Source organism: Neolamprologus brichardi, chromosome 7, assembly GCF_056152115.1.
Source record: "Neolamprologus brichardi isolate AB-2024 chromosome 7, ASM5615211v1, whole genome shotgun sequence".
Classification (NCBI taxonomy): Eukaryota; Metazoa; Chordata; class Actinopteri; order Cichliformes; family Cichlidae; genus Neolamprologus; species Neolamprologus brichardi.
The window spans coordinates 29,307,553-29,325,933 of NC_142110.1; the positions used below are offsets into that span (position 1 = coordinate 29,307,553).

General features: G+C 40.6%; 1 protein-coding gene across 1 annotated transcript; it reads left to right on the forward strand.

Annotated features, from left to right (window-relative positions):
• The first annotated feature begins 2,528 nt into the window (after nucleotides 1-2,528).
• LOC102789056 (single-strand DNA endonuclease ASTE1-like) lies at nucleotides 2,529-16,811 on the forward strand. Its single transcript, XM_035916086.2, has 5 exons — nucleotides 2,529-3,756; nucleotides 3,862-4,066; nucleotides 14,467-14,526; nucleotides 15,213-15,378; nucleotides 15,459-16,811. The coding sequence occupies exons 1-5, from the start codon at nucleotides 2,545-2,547 to the stop codon at nucleotides 16,222-16,224; spliced, it is 2,409 nt and encodes an 802-aa protein (XP_035771979.2). The 5' UTR covers nucleotides 2,529-2,544; the 3' UTR covers nucleotides 16,225-16,811.
• Nucleotides 16,812-18,381: the final 1,570 nt, after the last annotated feature.

The window sequence follows — 18,381 nt, forward strand, 5'->3', positions numbered from 1 at the left end:
CGCACAAACTGTGCTGCTAGCTAAAGGTCCAGCTGCTGTATTTCACAGGCAGGTGATATTTAAAGGTAAGGACTGCTCATTTAAAGCTTACATGTAAGTCCTCATGATTTTAAATCATACATTGGGTCTGTACGTGTGACATTGTGCTTTTTTATATTGTGAAACCTGCTGCTAAACAAACTGAGGTAAACTGTGTTAAAGGTTACATGAACATCCTCTGCAGGTCAGTGCAGGATAAACAGGTTGGTTTGCTGTACTGTGATGGATTCAAAGTAAAGAACAGTGTGTGACTGGTGCACAGTGTCTGTGGTTTCATGGTAGGTTACATCAAGTGTAGCAGAGATTCACGTGAATTTTAGATGATGATCCTGAGATTCATTCACTGAATTCCACCTTCATACCAGCTTTACAGAGTCTAATATAAACACAGCATAAACAGTATATATTAGGGGTATTCAACTAAAATTTAAAGAGGTCGAAAAAGAGAGAAATTTGCCTTAAAAGTGTTGGAAATGCATACAACATGATCCACAAGTGTAAAATAATATTTACAGATGTGTACAATGATTTGTGTGTAACTTTTGAGGACTCACATGTGCGTGCTTCAAACCACACAGAAATAAGAATCAATCTGAACACACAAGACTATTTTACAAATGCATAAATCCAAACCCGTGTAAATACTGATCATTAACAAACAGTTGATTAAGTTTAGCTTCATGAATCTGATAATTTTATCTTTCAAAAACCTTTCTGGGAGCATATGTGTCCACTTTATTTGAAATAAGTAAAAAGAATAAGCAAACAAAACAAAACAAATACACACAGGTACACTGTTGAAGCCCAGAAGTCCCAGTTTTACACTGGGACTTGAACATAGCTTACACTTGTTGATCTGAGTGAACCCCATGTGGGCATGTGATATGATCTGTGTGTACCAGGTGACTGGTGCACACGTATTTGAGGTTTTGTGAGTGAGTGAGGGATGTTACGTGTCATTTCAGACATTTGGGTGCAAATTTCTCTCCATATTTAATCAACTCCCCACTTTTCTGCTCAGTGAATGAATTGAGCTTTAGCTTATTCTGACAGCATTTTAAACCTGGGCTTGAATGGAGTCAGGGTCATCTTTATACACATGTGGGGTGCTCATTGATGAGCTGGGATCGGTATTTAGTTTTGATAAAGTTCACTGTGGAGTGGAGCCAAATATGGTCAAGATGCACAGAGCTACTTTCCTCCTACCTGAGAAACCTGTCTCAGTGGCAGGATCAGTTCTTACAAACTGCTCTTTCAAGTCCACATCAGGTCAGAGAAAGGAAGAAATAGATAAGGAACAAACACTGCTGTGGACAGTGAAAAGAAATAGGTGGATGCTGGGCCTCTCCAGATGCAGCTGGTGACAGAGACTATCTTTGTTCTTCTTTCTACCGCTTTCATGTGTAACTCACTAACTCAGCTGTTGGTTTTGCAGCCTTGGTGGTTCCTGGGTTATTCTTAATCTTTTTGAGTATGTAATCTTCTGACCACATCTATACAATGTTTTCCTCTGCTTACATTCTACATAACAGATGTTCAAGGTGATTACATTAATTGAAATAATTTTTTTTATTATTATGCATTGATATTATATTAATATGGCATTTGTAACAAGTATCTCTACTTCTACTTAGGTGACAAATGACTCAGGTTGTTTCACCTCTGATTAGAAACCTAAAAATGTGAATACAAACACACTGCAGTGATTTGCAGTTATTCAAAGCTCATGAGTCAAGATATGAAATGTTGAAATCTTTTGTAAATGTGTTTTACTTCAGTGCAATGCCTGCTCCTCACATAGTCTCCAACAATATCAGGTTTTCTCACAATAATCCGATGACAGTCTGAGGTAATGATTCTCTCTAGCTTATCACAAACACTGTTTTCACTCTGTTATTTAAAAGTATGGGTGAATGCTCTAATGAGTCAATCAATTCATTGTTTCACAAAGCCAGTGCACCTGAGTTTGGACTGTTTGTAGTAAAGAAAGGAGAACATGGACTGAATAGGCAGTGTTACAGTGATCAACCTGAGAGGTGGTAAAATCGTGCCTTTCTTTAGCAGTGGCTCTCAATTTGAAAAGCTCCTCTTCACAACATGGTTCATTACTGAATTTAAATACTGATTTTTTTTTTAACACCAGTTGGGACATGTGTTGATAATAAAACCTTTTTTAACCTTTATTAGTTTGGGACTAATAAAGGTTTATCGTATCGTTTTCTTATCTTAAAGAACTAAGTATCTTTGATATATTATCAGAGCTGGAAAGTTAATGAAACACATTTCATTTTGCTCCACATAGTGACATAAAACTGAAAGCCACAACATGAAGATGAAAGAAATGAAACCAAAAGAGTAAATAGATATGCTAGATTAGTCAGAGCAGGTGTGACTGGTTCTGTCAGTGTGGGCGTGTACGATGTTCTAGCAGGTGTATAAATATCTGCAGACACAGAGGCATTAGCACAATAACCACCGCTCATCTTCACCACACTTTAAGGAATAATGGGAATTTTAAAGTTAGAGGACTTGATAGATCAGATACCTTCTCTCTGTGAGGAGGTTAACATAGAAAAAACAGGTCTCATCATTGATGGTGCAGCTCTGTACTATTTTTTGTATTATTACTCTGATCTGAAGCTGGACCAGCGCTGTGGAGGAGATTATCCTGGATTTAAAGATGAGGTCTGTAAGTTCTTTAAGACTCTGCAGGACTGTGAAGTCACTCCGTACGTTATCCTGGATGGAGGTTTAGGATCCGACAAGCGTGAACATCTTGTGTCTCATCTAAAAAAAAAACTGGAAAAAGCAAAGACAGTAGCAGAAACTGAGCTTGGCTGCACTGTACGAAAAAGATACAGGCCTAACGTCTTACCACCTCTGGTCAGAGATGTCTTCATAGAAATCTTGAAGGAGAAAGGCATAGAGTTTAAACAGTGTTTAGGAGAGGCAGACCCTGAGATTTTTTCTGCTGCAAATCAGAAACAATGGGCTGTGCTGTCCATTGACACAGATTTCTGCATCTATGATGTGAACAAAGGTTTCCTTCACCTTAAACACTTTGAGTGGAAAAGAAAGAAGGATGGAAAAATTCCTGCTAAGCTCTACACGTGTTCAAAGTTTTGTGAGCATTTTAAATTGGACCCTGCTCTCATGCCAGTCTTTGCTTCAATAGCAGGAAATGATTATTCAAGATTAGGTAAAGAAATATTTGCAAATGAATCATCTTCACCTGGTCAAAACGACATCAAACGACTGTATGGTATGCTCACATTTTTAAGCAAATTGAAGCTGGACAGCTGTAATGATTCAGTGAAGAGAGAAAACGCTCTGCAAAATGCTGTAAATTACGTTCGTGAGATCGAGGACAGATCTTTCAAACTCTCCATTCAAAAATATGTTGAACCAACAAAGACTGATTCTGAGCTGCCTTTATGGGTTCTTCAAAAAATTGAGCGTGGAGAACTCACTACTTTCATCATAAATATTGTGGATCAGAAGACAATGATCCTGCCTGCTCTTGTGGAGGACTTTTCACAGCCAAGTAGTTACACAGCTGCTTACCGCATCAGACAGTACTTCTATGGACTGTTAACTGGAGGTCAGATGTGCACTGAATATGACAGGGATAGAGAAGAGATCAAAGACAAGAGTGTCCCATCCATACTCCTCAGCAGTGATGAACAGAAACAACTGAAATTACAGCATCTGCATGAGGTACTGAGGTTAATTAATAAATATGTGTTTAATTCCTCTGACAGGCCATAAACGTGTTTCCGTGGTACACGTGAGCATCTTGTCTGTGTGGTACCTTCTGTGCAGGCTCCTGAGGGTTTGCGTCGCAGGGTGTTTGAAGAAGCTCTGCAGGTTCAGACTTCAGCCTTAGAAAACATCCCCGATCAGCTGAAGCTGCCAGTCTGTGTGACTGTTTTCTGGTTCAAGAGGCTACAACACCACCCAAAACCTGAAACTGTCCACTGCCTCCACGCCCTCCTGCTGGGGTTTATGTATCACCATGACAGTCCAGGTAAGTCTCACTGGGTAACATGGTAGATATTTCCCAGATAATGGATAGAAAATATACTGTACTACAGAGTGGGCCATTTATATGGCCATTTATATATGGTTGGTGATATTAAATTCCTGTTTGTGGCACATTAGTATATGTGAGGAGGCAAACTCCTCAAGATGGGTGGTGACCATGGTGGCCATTTAGAAGTCGGCCATCTTGGATACAACTTTTGTTTTTTCAATAGGAAGAGGGCCATGTGACACATCAAACTTATTGGTAATGTCACAAGAAAAACAATGGTGTGCTTGGTTTCAACGTAACTTTATTCTTTCATGAGTTAATTACAAGTTTCTGACCACTTATAAAATGTGTTCAATGTGCTGCCCATTGTGTTGGATTGTCAATGCAACCCTCTTCATGCACTGATAGCAACACCGCAGGAGAAATGCCAGCACAGGCATCCAGTATCCATAGTTTCAGGTGCTGCACATCTCGTATCTTCACACCATAGACAATTGCCTTCAGATGACCCCAAAGATAAAAGTCTAAGGGGGTCAGATCGGGAGACCTTGGGGCCTTTCAACTATCCCACGACGACCAATCCACTTTCCAGGAAACTGTTCATCTAGGAATGCTCGGACCTGGCACCCATAATGTGGTGGTGCACCATCTTGCTGGAAAAACTCAGGAAACGTGCCAGCTTCAGTGCACAAAGAGGGAAACACATCATCATGTAGCAATTTCAAAAATCCAGTGGCCTTGAGGTTTCCATTGATGAAGAATGGACCCACTATCGTTGTACCCCATATACCACACCAAACCATCACTTTTGTTGTTCCAACAGTCTTGGAGGGATCCATCCAATGTGGGTTAGTGTCCGACCAATAGCGGTGGTTTTGTTTGTTAACTTCCCCATTCACATAAAAGTTTGCCTCATCACTGAACAAAATCTTCTGCGTGAACTGCGGGTCCTGTTCCAATTTTTGTTTTGCCCAGTCTGCAAATTCTGTGCACCGATCTGGGTTATCCTCGTTGAGATGCTGCAGTAGCTGGAGTTTGTAAGGGTGCCATTTGTGAGTAGCTAATATCCGCCGAAGGGATGTTCGACTAATGCCACTCTCCAGTGACATGCGGCGAGTGCTACGCTGTGGGCTCTTGCTGAATGAAGCTAGGACAGCCACTGATGTTTCTTCATCAGTGACAGTTTTCTTGCGTCAACATTTTGGCAAATCCAACACTGAACCAGTTTCACAAAACTTAGCAAGCAGTTTGCTAACTGTAGCATGGGAGTTGGGTAGTCTCGTAGGGTGTCTTGCATTGAAATCTGCTGCAATGACCCGGTTACTGCGTTCACCAGATATCAACACAATTTCGATCCGCTTCTCACGTGTTAACCTCTTCGACATGTCAATGGCTGTGAACAAAGAGAAACTTGTAAATAACTCATGAAAGAATAAAGTTACGCTGAAACCAAGCACACCATTGTTTTTCTTGTGACATTACCAATAAGTTTGATGTGTCACATGGCCCTCTTCCTATTGAAAAAACAAAAGTTGTATCCAAGATGGCCGACTTCTAAATGGCCATCATGGTCACCACCCATCTTGAGGAGTTTGCCCCCTCACATATACTAATGTGCCACAAACAGGACTTTAATATCACCAACCATTCCCATTTTATTACGGTGTATCCATATAAATGGCACACCCTGTACTAAAAGTAGTCACTCACCCATCCAAATCATTGAGTTCAGGTGTTCCAGTGACTCTCGTGGTCTAGGGTGTATGAACTCAAGCTCCTAGGAATGCAGACTGCTCCTACAAACATTAGTAAAAGAATGCTTTGCTCTCAGGAGCTCAGTGAATTCCAATATGGTACCACGCAACCTGTGTAACAACTACAGTCATGAAATTTCCTGCCTACCAAGGCTATGTCCACATGTACACAGGTACCTTTGTAAACAGAGATTTTCAGTTTTCGTTAAAAAAAAAAAATCCGGACCACACGTGCAGTTTTGAAAAAATATCTCTGTCCACATGTAAAGGCAAAAAACAAATCAAATGCTGTCAAGAACATGCTAAAAAAAAAAAAAAGGTGGCAAAATAATCCTAACCATTTTGGCAAGTTAAGCACAAACAAATAGGGCACATAAAAGCAGAAAGGAGTCCTATGTGTGGAGAGACAGTGAGGTGGAATTATTCCTCAATATCACGCTGGAATATAAAACAGAAAAAACACATAAAAACACGAACTGGGAGACTTGCCAGGGCCTTTGCAGTGCTCTAAACCATGCTTTCAGTCTGTAAAAACAAATTCAATGAGCTCGACATAAGCATAGTCCAAAATAGTGTTCGTGAGCAGTGCTTCCCACGGTTGCGTATTCTTTCTTTAGGTAAGGAAGCCATGGGTATGCTGGATCCTCAATAAGGAAAACTTGAAATGCCTCTTTATGTTCCACAGTTCATGCCATTTTTCAAATGTGTGTTCAGCATAGAATTTGCAAAAATATGGGTTTTGTGTACACTGCCTTGCCAACGCAACATCAATAAATTAATACCTGTAGTCACAGGTGGCTTGTACGTTCAGAGAAAACTCCCCCTTCCTGTTAACATGGTCCATAGAATTCATGGATGGTTGCTTTATTTCCACATGGGTCCCATCCACAAGACCAATACACTGAGGAATTCCATAGGCTCAGTAAAACCCTGCTACAAGTTCCTCTACTTTGTACTTGGTGGTAACTGTATAAACAGGGCCCAAGTGAACAGTAATTGCCATACAAACTTGTCTTACTATTTTCAACACCACTTGCCTTAATAGTCCGAAGTGTGTGCAGTCTTGCATAACCTCACTTCATCAGCTAAATAATACAGTGTGCATGCAACTTTTTTTTACAACACTGACAGGCAACTTCATTTTGGTTGTTTGGGCTTCAATGTGCAGACGAAGTAGGTCACAAAGAGCCAAAAGTGAAGTCCTCAACGTGCAAAAATTCTCTCGCCATTTGTCTGGAAGTACTTCCGTGCTTTCAAAGTTGTCTATCAAGAGGTGGTTCGACCCAGTCTTCGTCCGAAACAGACGACTTTGGCGTTGGGATTTGGGTTGTGAGAGCATATGTGTTGAATGTAGAAGCCACAGAAGTAGAAGTTCACTCTGACACCTCAGTCTTTCTTTTTTTTTTGTAAAATATTTTTATTGAAAAAAGAAAACAACAGTACTTGCAGTTACCGAAATACAATCAACCTTTCTTCATTTTTCTAAGTAAATAAACTTATATATATATATATATATATATATATATATATGAAAAAAAAACAACGCATTCTAAAAGAAAGACACAGATCAACACAACCATCAAACATATTAGAGGAATATAACAGTGACAGAAGTACATTTAAACAGGCAATACCTCTAGACTAGCAAAATAAGAGATAAAGGGTTGCCACTTGTTAAAAAATTTGGCTGTGCAACCTCTCAACGTATATTTAATTTTTTCAAGTTTTAAAAAAAACATGACATCTTAATCCACCGGGTAATAGTAGGATACTTAACAGACTTCCAATGCAACAATATTAGACGTCTGGCTAATAGGGATGTGAAGGCTATAATATCCTTTTGTGTGGAATCAAGTGTAAGTGAGCGAACAGGAATCCCAAATACAGCAATCAGAGGACAAGGACGAAGAGTTACCCCAAGAACAGTTGACATAATAGCAAAATACCCTGTCCAGAAACCTTGTAGCTCAGGACATAGAAAAAACATGTGGCTAAGGTGACAAGGAGAACCATGGCATTTATCACATTTATTTTCCACTTCTGGATACAATTCAGAAAGTCTAGACTTAGAGAAATGCACCCTGTGTATGACCTTAAATTGAATAAGTCCAAGACGAGCACAGGAGGTGGAAGATTGTACCCTCGCTATAGCCTGTTCCCAAGACTCCTCATGTATTTGAATTCCTAGTTCTCCTTCCCACGTACACTTAAGCTTAACATTAGAGTGGTTACTAAAAGACAGAATAGCATCATAGCGTTTCAAAATGGTTCCTCTGTGATGAGGAATAAATGATAACGTAGTTTCCCACTGCTGTTCTGGAGGTAAAGAGGGGAAATTTGGGAAACACTTGGCAACAAAATTTCGAATTTGAAAATAGCGAAACAAATGGGTAATAGGGAGATCATAACGAGAGGACAAGTTGGGAAAACTATCGAAAACACCATCCACATATAAATGTTTGAACTGTTTTATACCCTTGTCACACCACACTGAGAATGTCGAGTCCAAAAGTGAAGGGGGAAACAAATGGTTGTCGCTTAGAGGACCCGAGGAAGACGGCATTACAAAATTAAAGTGACGTCTAAACTGAAACCAGATTTTGAGTGTGTTAAGAACCACCTGATTATCAGTGTACAGAGAGGGTTTCATGGGTAAAGAGGAATAGAGCAAAGCCGGTAAAGAAGAGCCCTTACATGATGATAGCTCCAATTTACACCACGAGGAACCAGAAGATTTTAGCCAGTAGCAAAGTTTATGGATGTGAGCGGCCCAGTAGTAGGCTAAAAAATTAGGTAATGCAAGTCCTCCACTAAATCTGCATCGCTGCAGCAAAGTTTTAGAAACCCTAGGTGGCTTCCCTCCCCAAATGAAAGAACCAATAATCTTGTCCAGTGAAACAAAAAAATGTTTCGGCAAAAATAAGGGAATTGACTGAAATAAAAATAAAAATTTTGGTAAGATGTTCATTTTAACAACATTAATCTTACCGATTAAAGAAAGGGGGAGATTACCCCATCTTTGAATATCAGATGTGATCCTTGATATAAGAGGAGACAAATTTGCTGATTTAAGGCCAGCTAGAGAGCGAGTCACGTTAATCCCTAAGTACTTAAACCCAGATGGACTGAGACGAATGGGGTAGATCGGACTGTTGAAGTTGACGTGCTGCCGTATTAACAGGAAAACACTCACTTTTCCCCAAATTTAATTTATAACCTGAAAACGAACTGAAGTTCTCCAGAATACTTAAAACAGCAGGGATGGAGCATGCAGGGTCAGTCACATATAATAACAAGTCATCCGCATACAATGATACTTTATGTGTAATTCCATTACGGATGATTCCCCTGAATACAGAAGAAGATCTCAATGTAATAGACAGAGGCTCGATGGCAATGGCAAAGAGTAAGGGAGACAAAGGGCAACCTTGACGACAACCACGATCCAGCGCAAAATAATCAGAGTAAACATCATTAGTATGAACACTAGCTTTAGGGGACGAATAAAGAAGCCGAATCCAGGAAATAAATTTATCGCCAAAACCAAATTTCTCTAAAACTGCAAACAAGTACTCCCACTCCACCCTATCGAAAGCCTTTTCAGCATCTAAAGAAATCACGAGTTCAGGAAGTTCAGATAGACGCTTTGAGTAAATAACATTAAAGAGTGTACGGGTATTAAAAAACAATTGCCGTCCCTTTATAAAGCCATTCTGCTCTTCAGATATAATTTGAGGAAGGACATCCTCAAGGCGAGATGCAATTACTTTAGCCAATACCTTTGCATCGGCATTAAGCAGAGATAATGGCCTGTAGGAACCACAGGAGGTTGGGTCCTTGTCATTTTTGAGAAGGAGCGCTATGGTTGCTTGTGTGAAAGTAGGTGGTAATGAACCCGTTTCCAAGGATTTGTTAAACACAGACAAAAGCAACGGAGCCAATTTACCAATAAATGTTTTATAAAATTCAATTGGAAACCCATCCGGGCCCGGGGCTTTATTAGACTGCATAACTGTAATAGCTTTTAATACTTCTTCAACAGATAGTGGGGAGTCCAATTGCCCCGCATCATTAGCACCAATAACAGGGTTTAAAAGATTATGAAGAAATGCATTCATTTTAGCTTTATCCGTGGGAAATTCGGACTTGTACAACAAAGAGTAAAATGTTTTAAAGGTAGAATTAATTTCCAAGGGATCTGTAGCAATATTGTCATAAGAGTTTTTAATACTGGGTATCACACGCGAGGAGGCCTGACGTCGTAACTGATGTGCCAACAAGCGACTAGCCTTGTCACCATATTCGTAATATGAGCCACGACTGCGTAGTAATAAGTGCTCAGCCTCTTTAGTTGACATAAGATCAAATTCTGCTTGTAAATCAAGGCGCTGCTTCAGTAATTCTGGAGAAGGGTTCAGTGTATAACTTTGATCAAGGTTACTAATTGCAGCTACAAGTTCTTTAAGCCTGGCATTAATCTTTTTATTAGCACGGACAGAGTAAGAAATAATTTGACCTCTCAGGTAGCATTTAAGACTCTCCCATAGCAGAGAATATGAAACAGAATCATCCTGATTGAAGGACAAAAACTCCTCAATAGAGCTTGAAATAAATTCACAAAAGTCTTTATCCGCCAGAAGGAGAGAGTTAAATCTCCAATGTGGAGGACTACGTTTATGGGTAGAAAGCTGAACTTCCAATAGCAGAGGAGAGTGATCAGATATTACAATACCAGAATAGTCGGAAGAATTAACACACGAATTAAGAGTTCTGTCGATGAAAAAATAATCAATCCTGGAATAAGACTGGTGGACCTGAGAGAAAAACGAAAATTTTTTGATTGAAGGGTTGCGAAATCTCCATGGATCAACAAGATCATTCTGTTTCATAAAATCTGAGAATGTTTTAGACATAGATGATGGAGTCAAATTACGAGGACTAGATCGATCCAAAATCGGATCAAAAACACAATTCAGATCACCACCAAGGATAAGCAAATGTGTATTCAGAAAGGGGATGTTACTCAGCAATCTATTAGCGAATTCAGCATCATCAAAATTCGGGGCATATACATTTACCAGCAAAACCTTTTTCTGCATTAGGGTACCAGCAACAATGATGTATCTACCATTCCTATCAGCGATAACATTGGTCGAAGAGAATTGAACTTTCTTATTAGTGAGAATGGCCACTCCTCTAGCTTTCGAATTAAAATTTGAGTGAAAGACCTGACCTACCCATGGGCAATATAACCTATAATGATCCTTAATGCGAAGATGAGTCTCCTGTAAAAATGCTATGTCAGAATTTAGACGTTTCAAGTGAGTAAAAACCTTAGATCTCTTAACAGGGTTACCCATACCTCTGATATTCCAACTAGTGAATCTAAGAGGCATGCCTGACCCAGCAATGCTGGGGTCTATATTGCCATTAACCATTCATAAAAAGGAAGAAGAAAAAGACCAAACCAAAATGCCAGTGGCCATGAAGAGCCGAAATGGGACAGCCCCCCCCAACCCAACCCAACCCTGAACACAAATACACCCAAAGTCTCCACAGAACAGAACAAAGGAGACAGCAGTGTACCCCCAAAGTAGCAAAAATGATTCACCAAAGTGACTAGACTAATTGGAGTCTAAGTAAAAATAAAAGCGAGAGAGGGAAAAACAACCTCTCACCAACTTCTCTACAGTATAATAGTGTGCGCGTAACAGTAAACATGTTTTTTTTTTTTTTTAAAAAAAGGGAAAAAAGAAAAAGGAAACCAACCAACCAAAAAAGATCTCTCAGTACAAAATATGACTTCCCCAGAAGGAGAACTTTCCAACAAATCACCGAAAGTGCATAAAAAAAAAAAAAAAAAAAATACATACATAGATAGATAAACAATTAGAACAAAAACAACCAAACAAAAAATAAATAAATAAAAATTTAACAGAAACAAAAAACAACCCAGTCCTATGCAAATCAATACAGCAAGCTTGGAGAAGATTGTGCCGGACCGGTCCGAATTACAAGAGTATATTATATAATTCAGTTTCAATAAATAACAATGAAAATAAAAGGAACCAGCACACCAACAGTACAATAACTAGCACAACGGCCTAAGAAAACAATGCACAGGTGGCGTAAAACCTAACGAGAGCGTGAACCCTTAGCAGCATTACAGCATCAAACTGAGGGGCTATTGAGGCTCACCCAGAGATCAAAGTTTTGACATAATCACTGGCCTCCTCTGCTGAAACAAAGTCCTTCTCGACACCCTTATATGTGATGCGGAGTCGCGCTGGATGAAGCAGGCCATACCGAACACCTTCAATGCCACGGAGTTGCTGCCTGACCGTGTTGAATGCAGCACGTGCCCGTGCCACCCTGGCGGTGTAGTCGGGGAAGACTGAGATGGTCCGGTCTCCAACTTTAATCTGTCGGCGTTCTCTAGCACGTCGTAAAATGTCAACACAGTCAGTGTGGTAATGAAACCTGCATACAATGGCTCGTGGACGGTCGCCAGGCTTAGGTGCGGGCTGGAGGGTCCTGTGCGAACGATCCAAAAGCGGCTCCTTCCCCAGATCAAATGCTTCTTTTAGCAAGGAAGCTACGGCAGCAGTGGTGCACGTGTCAGGGCCCTCCGGTACTCCCACTATCCTAACATTGTTGCGCCGCGACCTGGACTCCAAATCTTCACACTTACTTTCCAGCTTGGCTACATGAGCTGTAAGGCCCTTAATAGTGGTTTTCATCTCAGCTACATCATCAGAGCAGACAGTAAGTGCGTGTTCCATCTCCTTGACCGTACCTTTTAGCTCAGACATGGTAGCATCATTGGCAGCTTTATCGATCGCCAGCTGCGTCTTCACTGCCTGCAGGTCGAACTTAATGGTAGACAAAGCATCACCCAGAGTATCCTGAAGTTCCTTTTTAAAGATGTTGGCGATATCTTTTCTCAGCGAAGCCAGCAACTCGACCTTGAGAGCCTCGATATCAGGATTAGCTTGACATGTGGGGGGCTTTGCAGGAGACGACGGCTCACTCGAGGGTGTGGTCGCGGTTTGCAAACTAGGCCTCAGTTGTGTTTGAATAGTACTGCGGGTTTTAACATTTTTTGCTGCCATTTTACGCCGGCCCGAGTAAAACTTCTCAACAAGACAATCCACAAACCAAAACAGGACTGGAAATATGGCCAAAAAGCGCGAATAAATAACAATTTAATCTAAATCGGCGGGAGCTCCCAGACTCTCGTCCTACTCCATCAAAGCTCAACCGGAAGTCCCACCTCAGTCTTTCTAAATGGAGGGAAAGTAACTCCGTGTGTGTATATGTAAGCGTGGAAAAACTGCAGATAATAAGATTAACAGCAACAGTATTTTGTCTATATCTGCCATTGTAGAAATTTATCTCATGTAAACAATAACGTGGCGCACAGCGTGAAGTCAAAAAAGGCGCACACCTTTGACGTTGGTTGACTAAATCTCAGTTTTCCTCGTCCACACGTAAATGCAAAGAGTTTTAAAAAATCTCCACCCAGGCAGGAGTTTTTAAAAATCGCAGTTTTCAATGATCCAAAACACTGTTTACGTGTGGACGAAAGGCCCAAACGCATAGAAAAGGCTGCATTGTCAAAAATACCCGTGTACATGTGGACATAGCCTAAAATTCCATAGTCAGCTGTTAGTGGCAGTATAACAAAGTGGGAGCGATAGGGAATGACAGCAACTCACAAAGTAGTAGGCCATGTAAAATTACAGAGTAAGCAGACCCATTGTGCTCAGAGGTCACCAACTTTGTGCAGACAGTCACTACAGACCTCCACACTTCGCGTGGCATTCAGATTAGCTCAAGAACAGTGCGTAGAGAGCCTTGTGTAAAGGGTTTCTATGGCGACTAACTGTATCTAAGCTTTGCATCACCAACCACAATGCAAAGAGTGGGATGCAATGGTGTAAAGCAAGCTGCCACTGGTCTCTAGAGCAGTGGAGACATGTTATCTAAAGTGATGAACCACACTTCTCTGTCTGGATATCCGACTGATGAGTCTGTTCTTGATGGTGGTCAGGACAACAGTACCAATACAACATACCAATACATTTTGGCCAACTGTGTGGGAACAGTTTGGGGACAGCCCCTTCCTGTTCCAACATTGCGGCACATAACTGCACAAAGTAGGTCCATAAAGACATGGATGAGTAGGTTTGATGTGGACAAACTTGACTGACCTGCACAGAGTCCTGACCTCAACCTGACAGAACAACTGTGGGATGATTTACAGTTGATAGTACGAGCAAGGCCTACTCGTCCAACATCAGTGACCTTACAATTGTTTTTTATGAAAGAATGGTTAAGAAAGAAACAATAATATAATGGAGGCTTTCTGATGGCACTTATAAAATTGTGTTTTCCGCCCTACACTGGACGTCACTGCTTATTTATTCTATCTAAGTAATTGCAAATGTGCACTATGAGGGATATCTTTCCCCATGGAAGCAAAATAAAAGGTATTAAAAATGAAAAGAAGAAAATCAAGAAAAGCAAAATGAGGGAAGTTAACTGTTATAAAATTTAAAATAAAATCTGGTTTAGCTATCAGCTGTCACTGAAAACAATGAAAAAGTGTCACATGTGAAAGATGTTCCTTGATTTCAGAAGCTAACAGAGAGGTTGAAGCAGCATCGACAGCCTCCTCTCCAAATGATGGGAAACAAGGTGAGCTCATATAGCGGAGACCTTAAGTTATAAACAGTTGTATCTATCAGTATCAACACTCTAAGTACAAAATGTATTTAAACTTTCTCAGTTACAAAGATAATTACATTATTTACAGTTATTCTGGTGTGTCTTGATGAGCTGCTTTGACCCCTGTTGACCTTCAACACCAAACAGGTTGAAAACAGTCTGAGGCTCTAAACAGGTTAACAGGGGACCAGGTTAGAAGAAGATTGTGAGCATGACAGAGGATGACAGTGGCAAAAACATGTTTCTGGTGAAATGTTGTTAGTTGTCTTTAGTGTTACAAGTGTAATCGGAGTTTTCAATGTTTCAAGATACACAAAATAAAACTTATTTAACCAAAAAATATTTGTAGATTACAAAGTGTTGGGAAATTAATGTGAAAACTGTGCAGACATGGACATCGTGGACTGTTAATAAATGTAGAATATGAATCACTACTGGCTACACTGAAAGGAAGAGGGCCCACAGAGACGACTCATGCCCTTGCATGTCACAGCAGGTTAAGACTGTAATCAGACTTCCTGTAGTCAGACTTCCTGTAGTCAGAGTTTGTGTGACAGCAGCAGCGTTGATGCTTCCACATCAGCCTGAACAAGAAGACAAACTGCTGCTGGTCTCTGGTTCTGTGTCACTGAAACTTTGTCTTATCTTGTCTTTAGAGGACGAGTTTGAGAGGAAGATGAAAGCTTTAAAGGATGCAGCTATCAGGAGGAAATGGCAGCCCTGTGTGGCTCATGCTTTCAGCCAATGGCAGTGCTGCATGAGGCAGAGCCTCCACCTGAACCAGCTGCTGTGTTCCCCTCTACCAGAACCACAGTGTGCCCGGTAAACACCAGACCAATGATGTGCTCCACAGATGTTTAACACACTTCAACAACTTTAACTGAGATTTTCTGCTTTGTCAGGCTTTACTGTGGACCTCTCCTTCATCGGCTGGCAGATGAAGACACGATTGAAGAAGTACAGAAAACACTGAGAGGAGAAAAGAAGGAATTATATGAATATTTAAAGATGATTTCTTATCCAAAAACTACTGAGGAAGGGCCCTCAAGTGAGGAACAAGTACAGAAGACTGAGGAAGAGGAGAAATCAGATGAAGATTCCAAAACCAATCCAGACAATCCACACATTGTGGAAAAAACTCTGCTTATTGGTGAAGCTGTACTCAGAGATGTGCAGCTAGAGACTCCAGGAACTGTGATCAATTGCATTCCAGGAGCAAGAACAGGTGACATTGAAGCTTATCTGAAACTGCTGGCTCAGAATGAACGTAGATATGGGAAGATTGTAATTCACGTTGGCAGTAATGACAGCAGGTTCAGTCAATCCGAGGTCACTAAAATTAGCATTGCATCAGTTTGTAACTTTGCCAAAAAAATGTCAGACACTGTAGGTTTCTCTGGTCCCCTCCCCTATGAGACCAATGATGTCATCTATAGCCGCATGCTGTCGTTGAACCGCTGGCTGTCTGAATGGTGTTCAGAAAACAGCGTGAAATTCTTAGATAACTGGCAAACCTTCTGGGAAAAACCTGGTCTTATTGAGGAAGATGGCATCCATCCCACTTTGGATGGTGCAGCTCTCCTTTCTAGACGTCTGGATGAATTTATACAGAATTTGGGCAAGAAAGCAGAGTTAGGGTGTGTTGTTATAGAGGCTGTGACTCCATAACACCAAAGAGTCAAAACAGCTAAATGTGATTTACTAAATATATTATTTTTACAGTAGACGTTAAGAACACAGAGAAATGAAGTGATGCAGGTTTAAGAGATTAATGGCTTCCTTTTATTTTTGGATAAACATGATGACGTTTTTAAAACTTAAAGTAATGCAGAAATAAAACACAATCCTGCCTCAACATTTAATACAGCAAGAAGAAAAGAACAAAATCAGGGAAATAAAGAGCTGTCAGTTTGGTTTGTTTTACTTTTTTCAGTCAGGTGATTGAACTGCACTAACTCAAATATAGTTTATGAGCAGCAGGAAACTGAAGAAAACAGGAACGTGGATGCCAGTCAGGTGTTTAATGAGCAGCTGAGAGAGGAAAGGAGGAACCTTTCAAGAATTTATCAGACAAATCATTTGGTATAGACAAGTTTTTTTTAGTGAAATCAAACACCCTTTGGAGAGTATTCTCATCCAGAAAAACTGTAGTCTCTGTCGGATCCGGTCCTCTTTAAATGTTAGCATGTTGATGGTAAAAATGTGTTTGTCTTACCCGTTCAGCTGGTGCTGTGCTTTCTGGAGTATTTTTGTTGCTTCAAGGCCTTAACAGAGCTCATTTGCAGACTCTTAGGAGTAATCCTGTTTTTTCTGCATCTGAGGCTGAATCTCAGGTGGTGTCTGTAATCAGCCATCTTACATTCTGTTTGCTCATACTGACATACAGCACCTAATCCTGTTAACTGTGATTTCATGCTGTTCTCCAGTGATTTTCTTTTCATCAGATCCCCCCCCCCCCCCTCCCTTTATATTAAACAATACTTACTCACACCAGCTCAAAATTTGAAGAGATTAAAAAATGAACCCGTTCACAAAATTCAACTCTAAAGACTTTAGTGTCACTCTTGGCCAAAAACAGTTGCTCATTAGAGCCACAACTGTATCCACATGCTCAGTTTAACAAATATAAACTTGGACCAGCCTCAGTTTTGCTAGTCCAGGAAATAAAAGGTGATGAAAAATAAACAAATTTTTATTGAATTAAAGTTAATGGGATGGCTCCCTCAGCATCCTGTGCTCACCAGATTTTATTTTTCTCTCTCTTGTTTTGCTCTGTCTAATGTCCCTGTATGTGTGTGTGTGTGTGTTTCACTGGTGTTTGATTGTAGGAGTGTTTGTTTCTGTTACGGGCCTAGCAGGGCCTCCTCCTGAAGTTGGTTGCCTGTGTGGGCGTGTCCTATGTATGTCCTGCCTGAGGTGCCACCTTTTTGCTTTTGAACAGCTGACTCCCACCAGCAATTAAAGATATTTAAGGCAGGAGAAAGGTGAGCTCTGGTTGTTGCTACTTACTTTTCAGTTTACTGACCAATGTCTGAGTTGTTTGTTTCCTTAAATGGTCATAGCGGCTTGTCCTTCTCTTTTAGTTGAGTTATTAATAGACAGTGTTGGGAAGGTTACTTTTAAAATGTATTCCACTACAGATTACAGAATACATGCCCCAAAATGTATTCTGTAACGTATTCTGTTACGTTACTCAATGAGAGTAACGTATTCTGAATACTTTGGATTACTTAATATATTATCATGCTGTTTACAACTACATGAATGTACTATTGCTGTGATTTATTACTGTTACTGAAGGTCCGCGGCTCCGAACCGTAGTAAAGGGACCTCTGGCTAATACGGTGGGTTCTGTGTCAGGCTCGTAGCTGAAAACTAGCTTTACTTTGTTGTCTGGGTCAACTTTGCTAGCGAGAGACAGAGAGAGGCATTGAAAGGCTGCTCCAACAGAACTTATTGTTTTTGGAGGAAAACACAAACACGGTGTACAGTCGAGTCTTAATAGCTTACTTACAACTGGGCTCGTCAGGCGCTCTTCTTGGCTGCAGTGGTTATTATTATATTTACATGCTTCCAGCTCCCGTTTTTGCTCGATGACAGCTCGTACTTTTCCTTTTTCTCCCTCTGTCGCTCACAGACACATAACGTGTATGGCAGTCCATTCTCCCTGCAGCACGGACTACACTGCCTATGATGCTACATTCTTTAGAGCTATACCTGTAGCATTCTGCCTATTAGCTTAGCACAACAACAACAACAGGCGCTCTCTCACCCAGGAAACACGCAGAGAGAGAGCGTCACCATGTAACCATGGCAACCGTAACG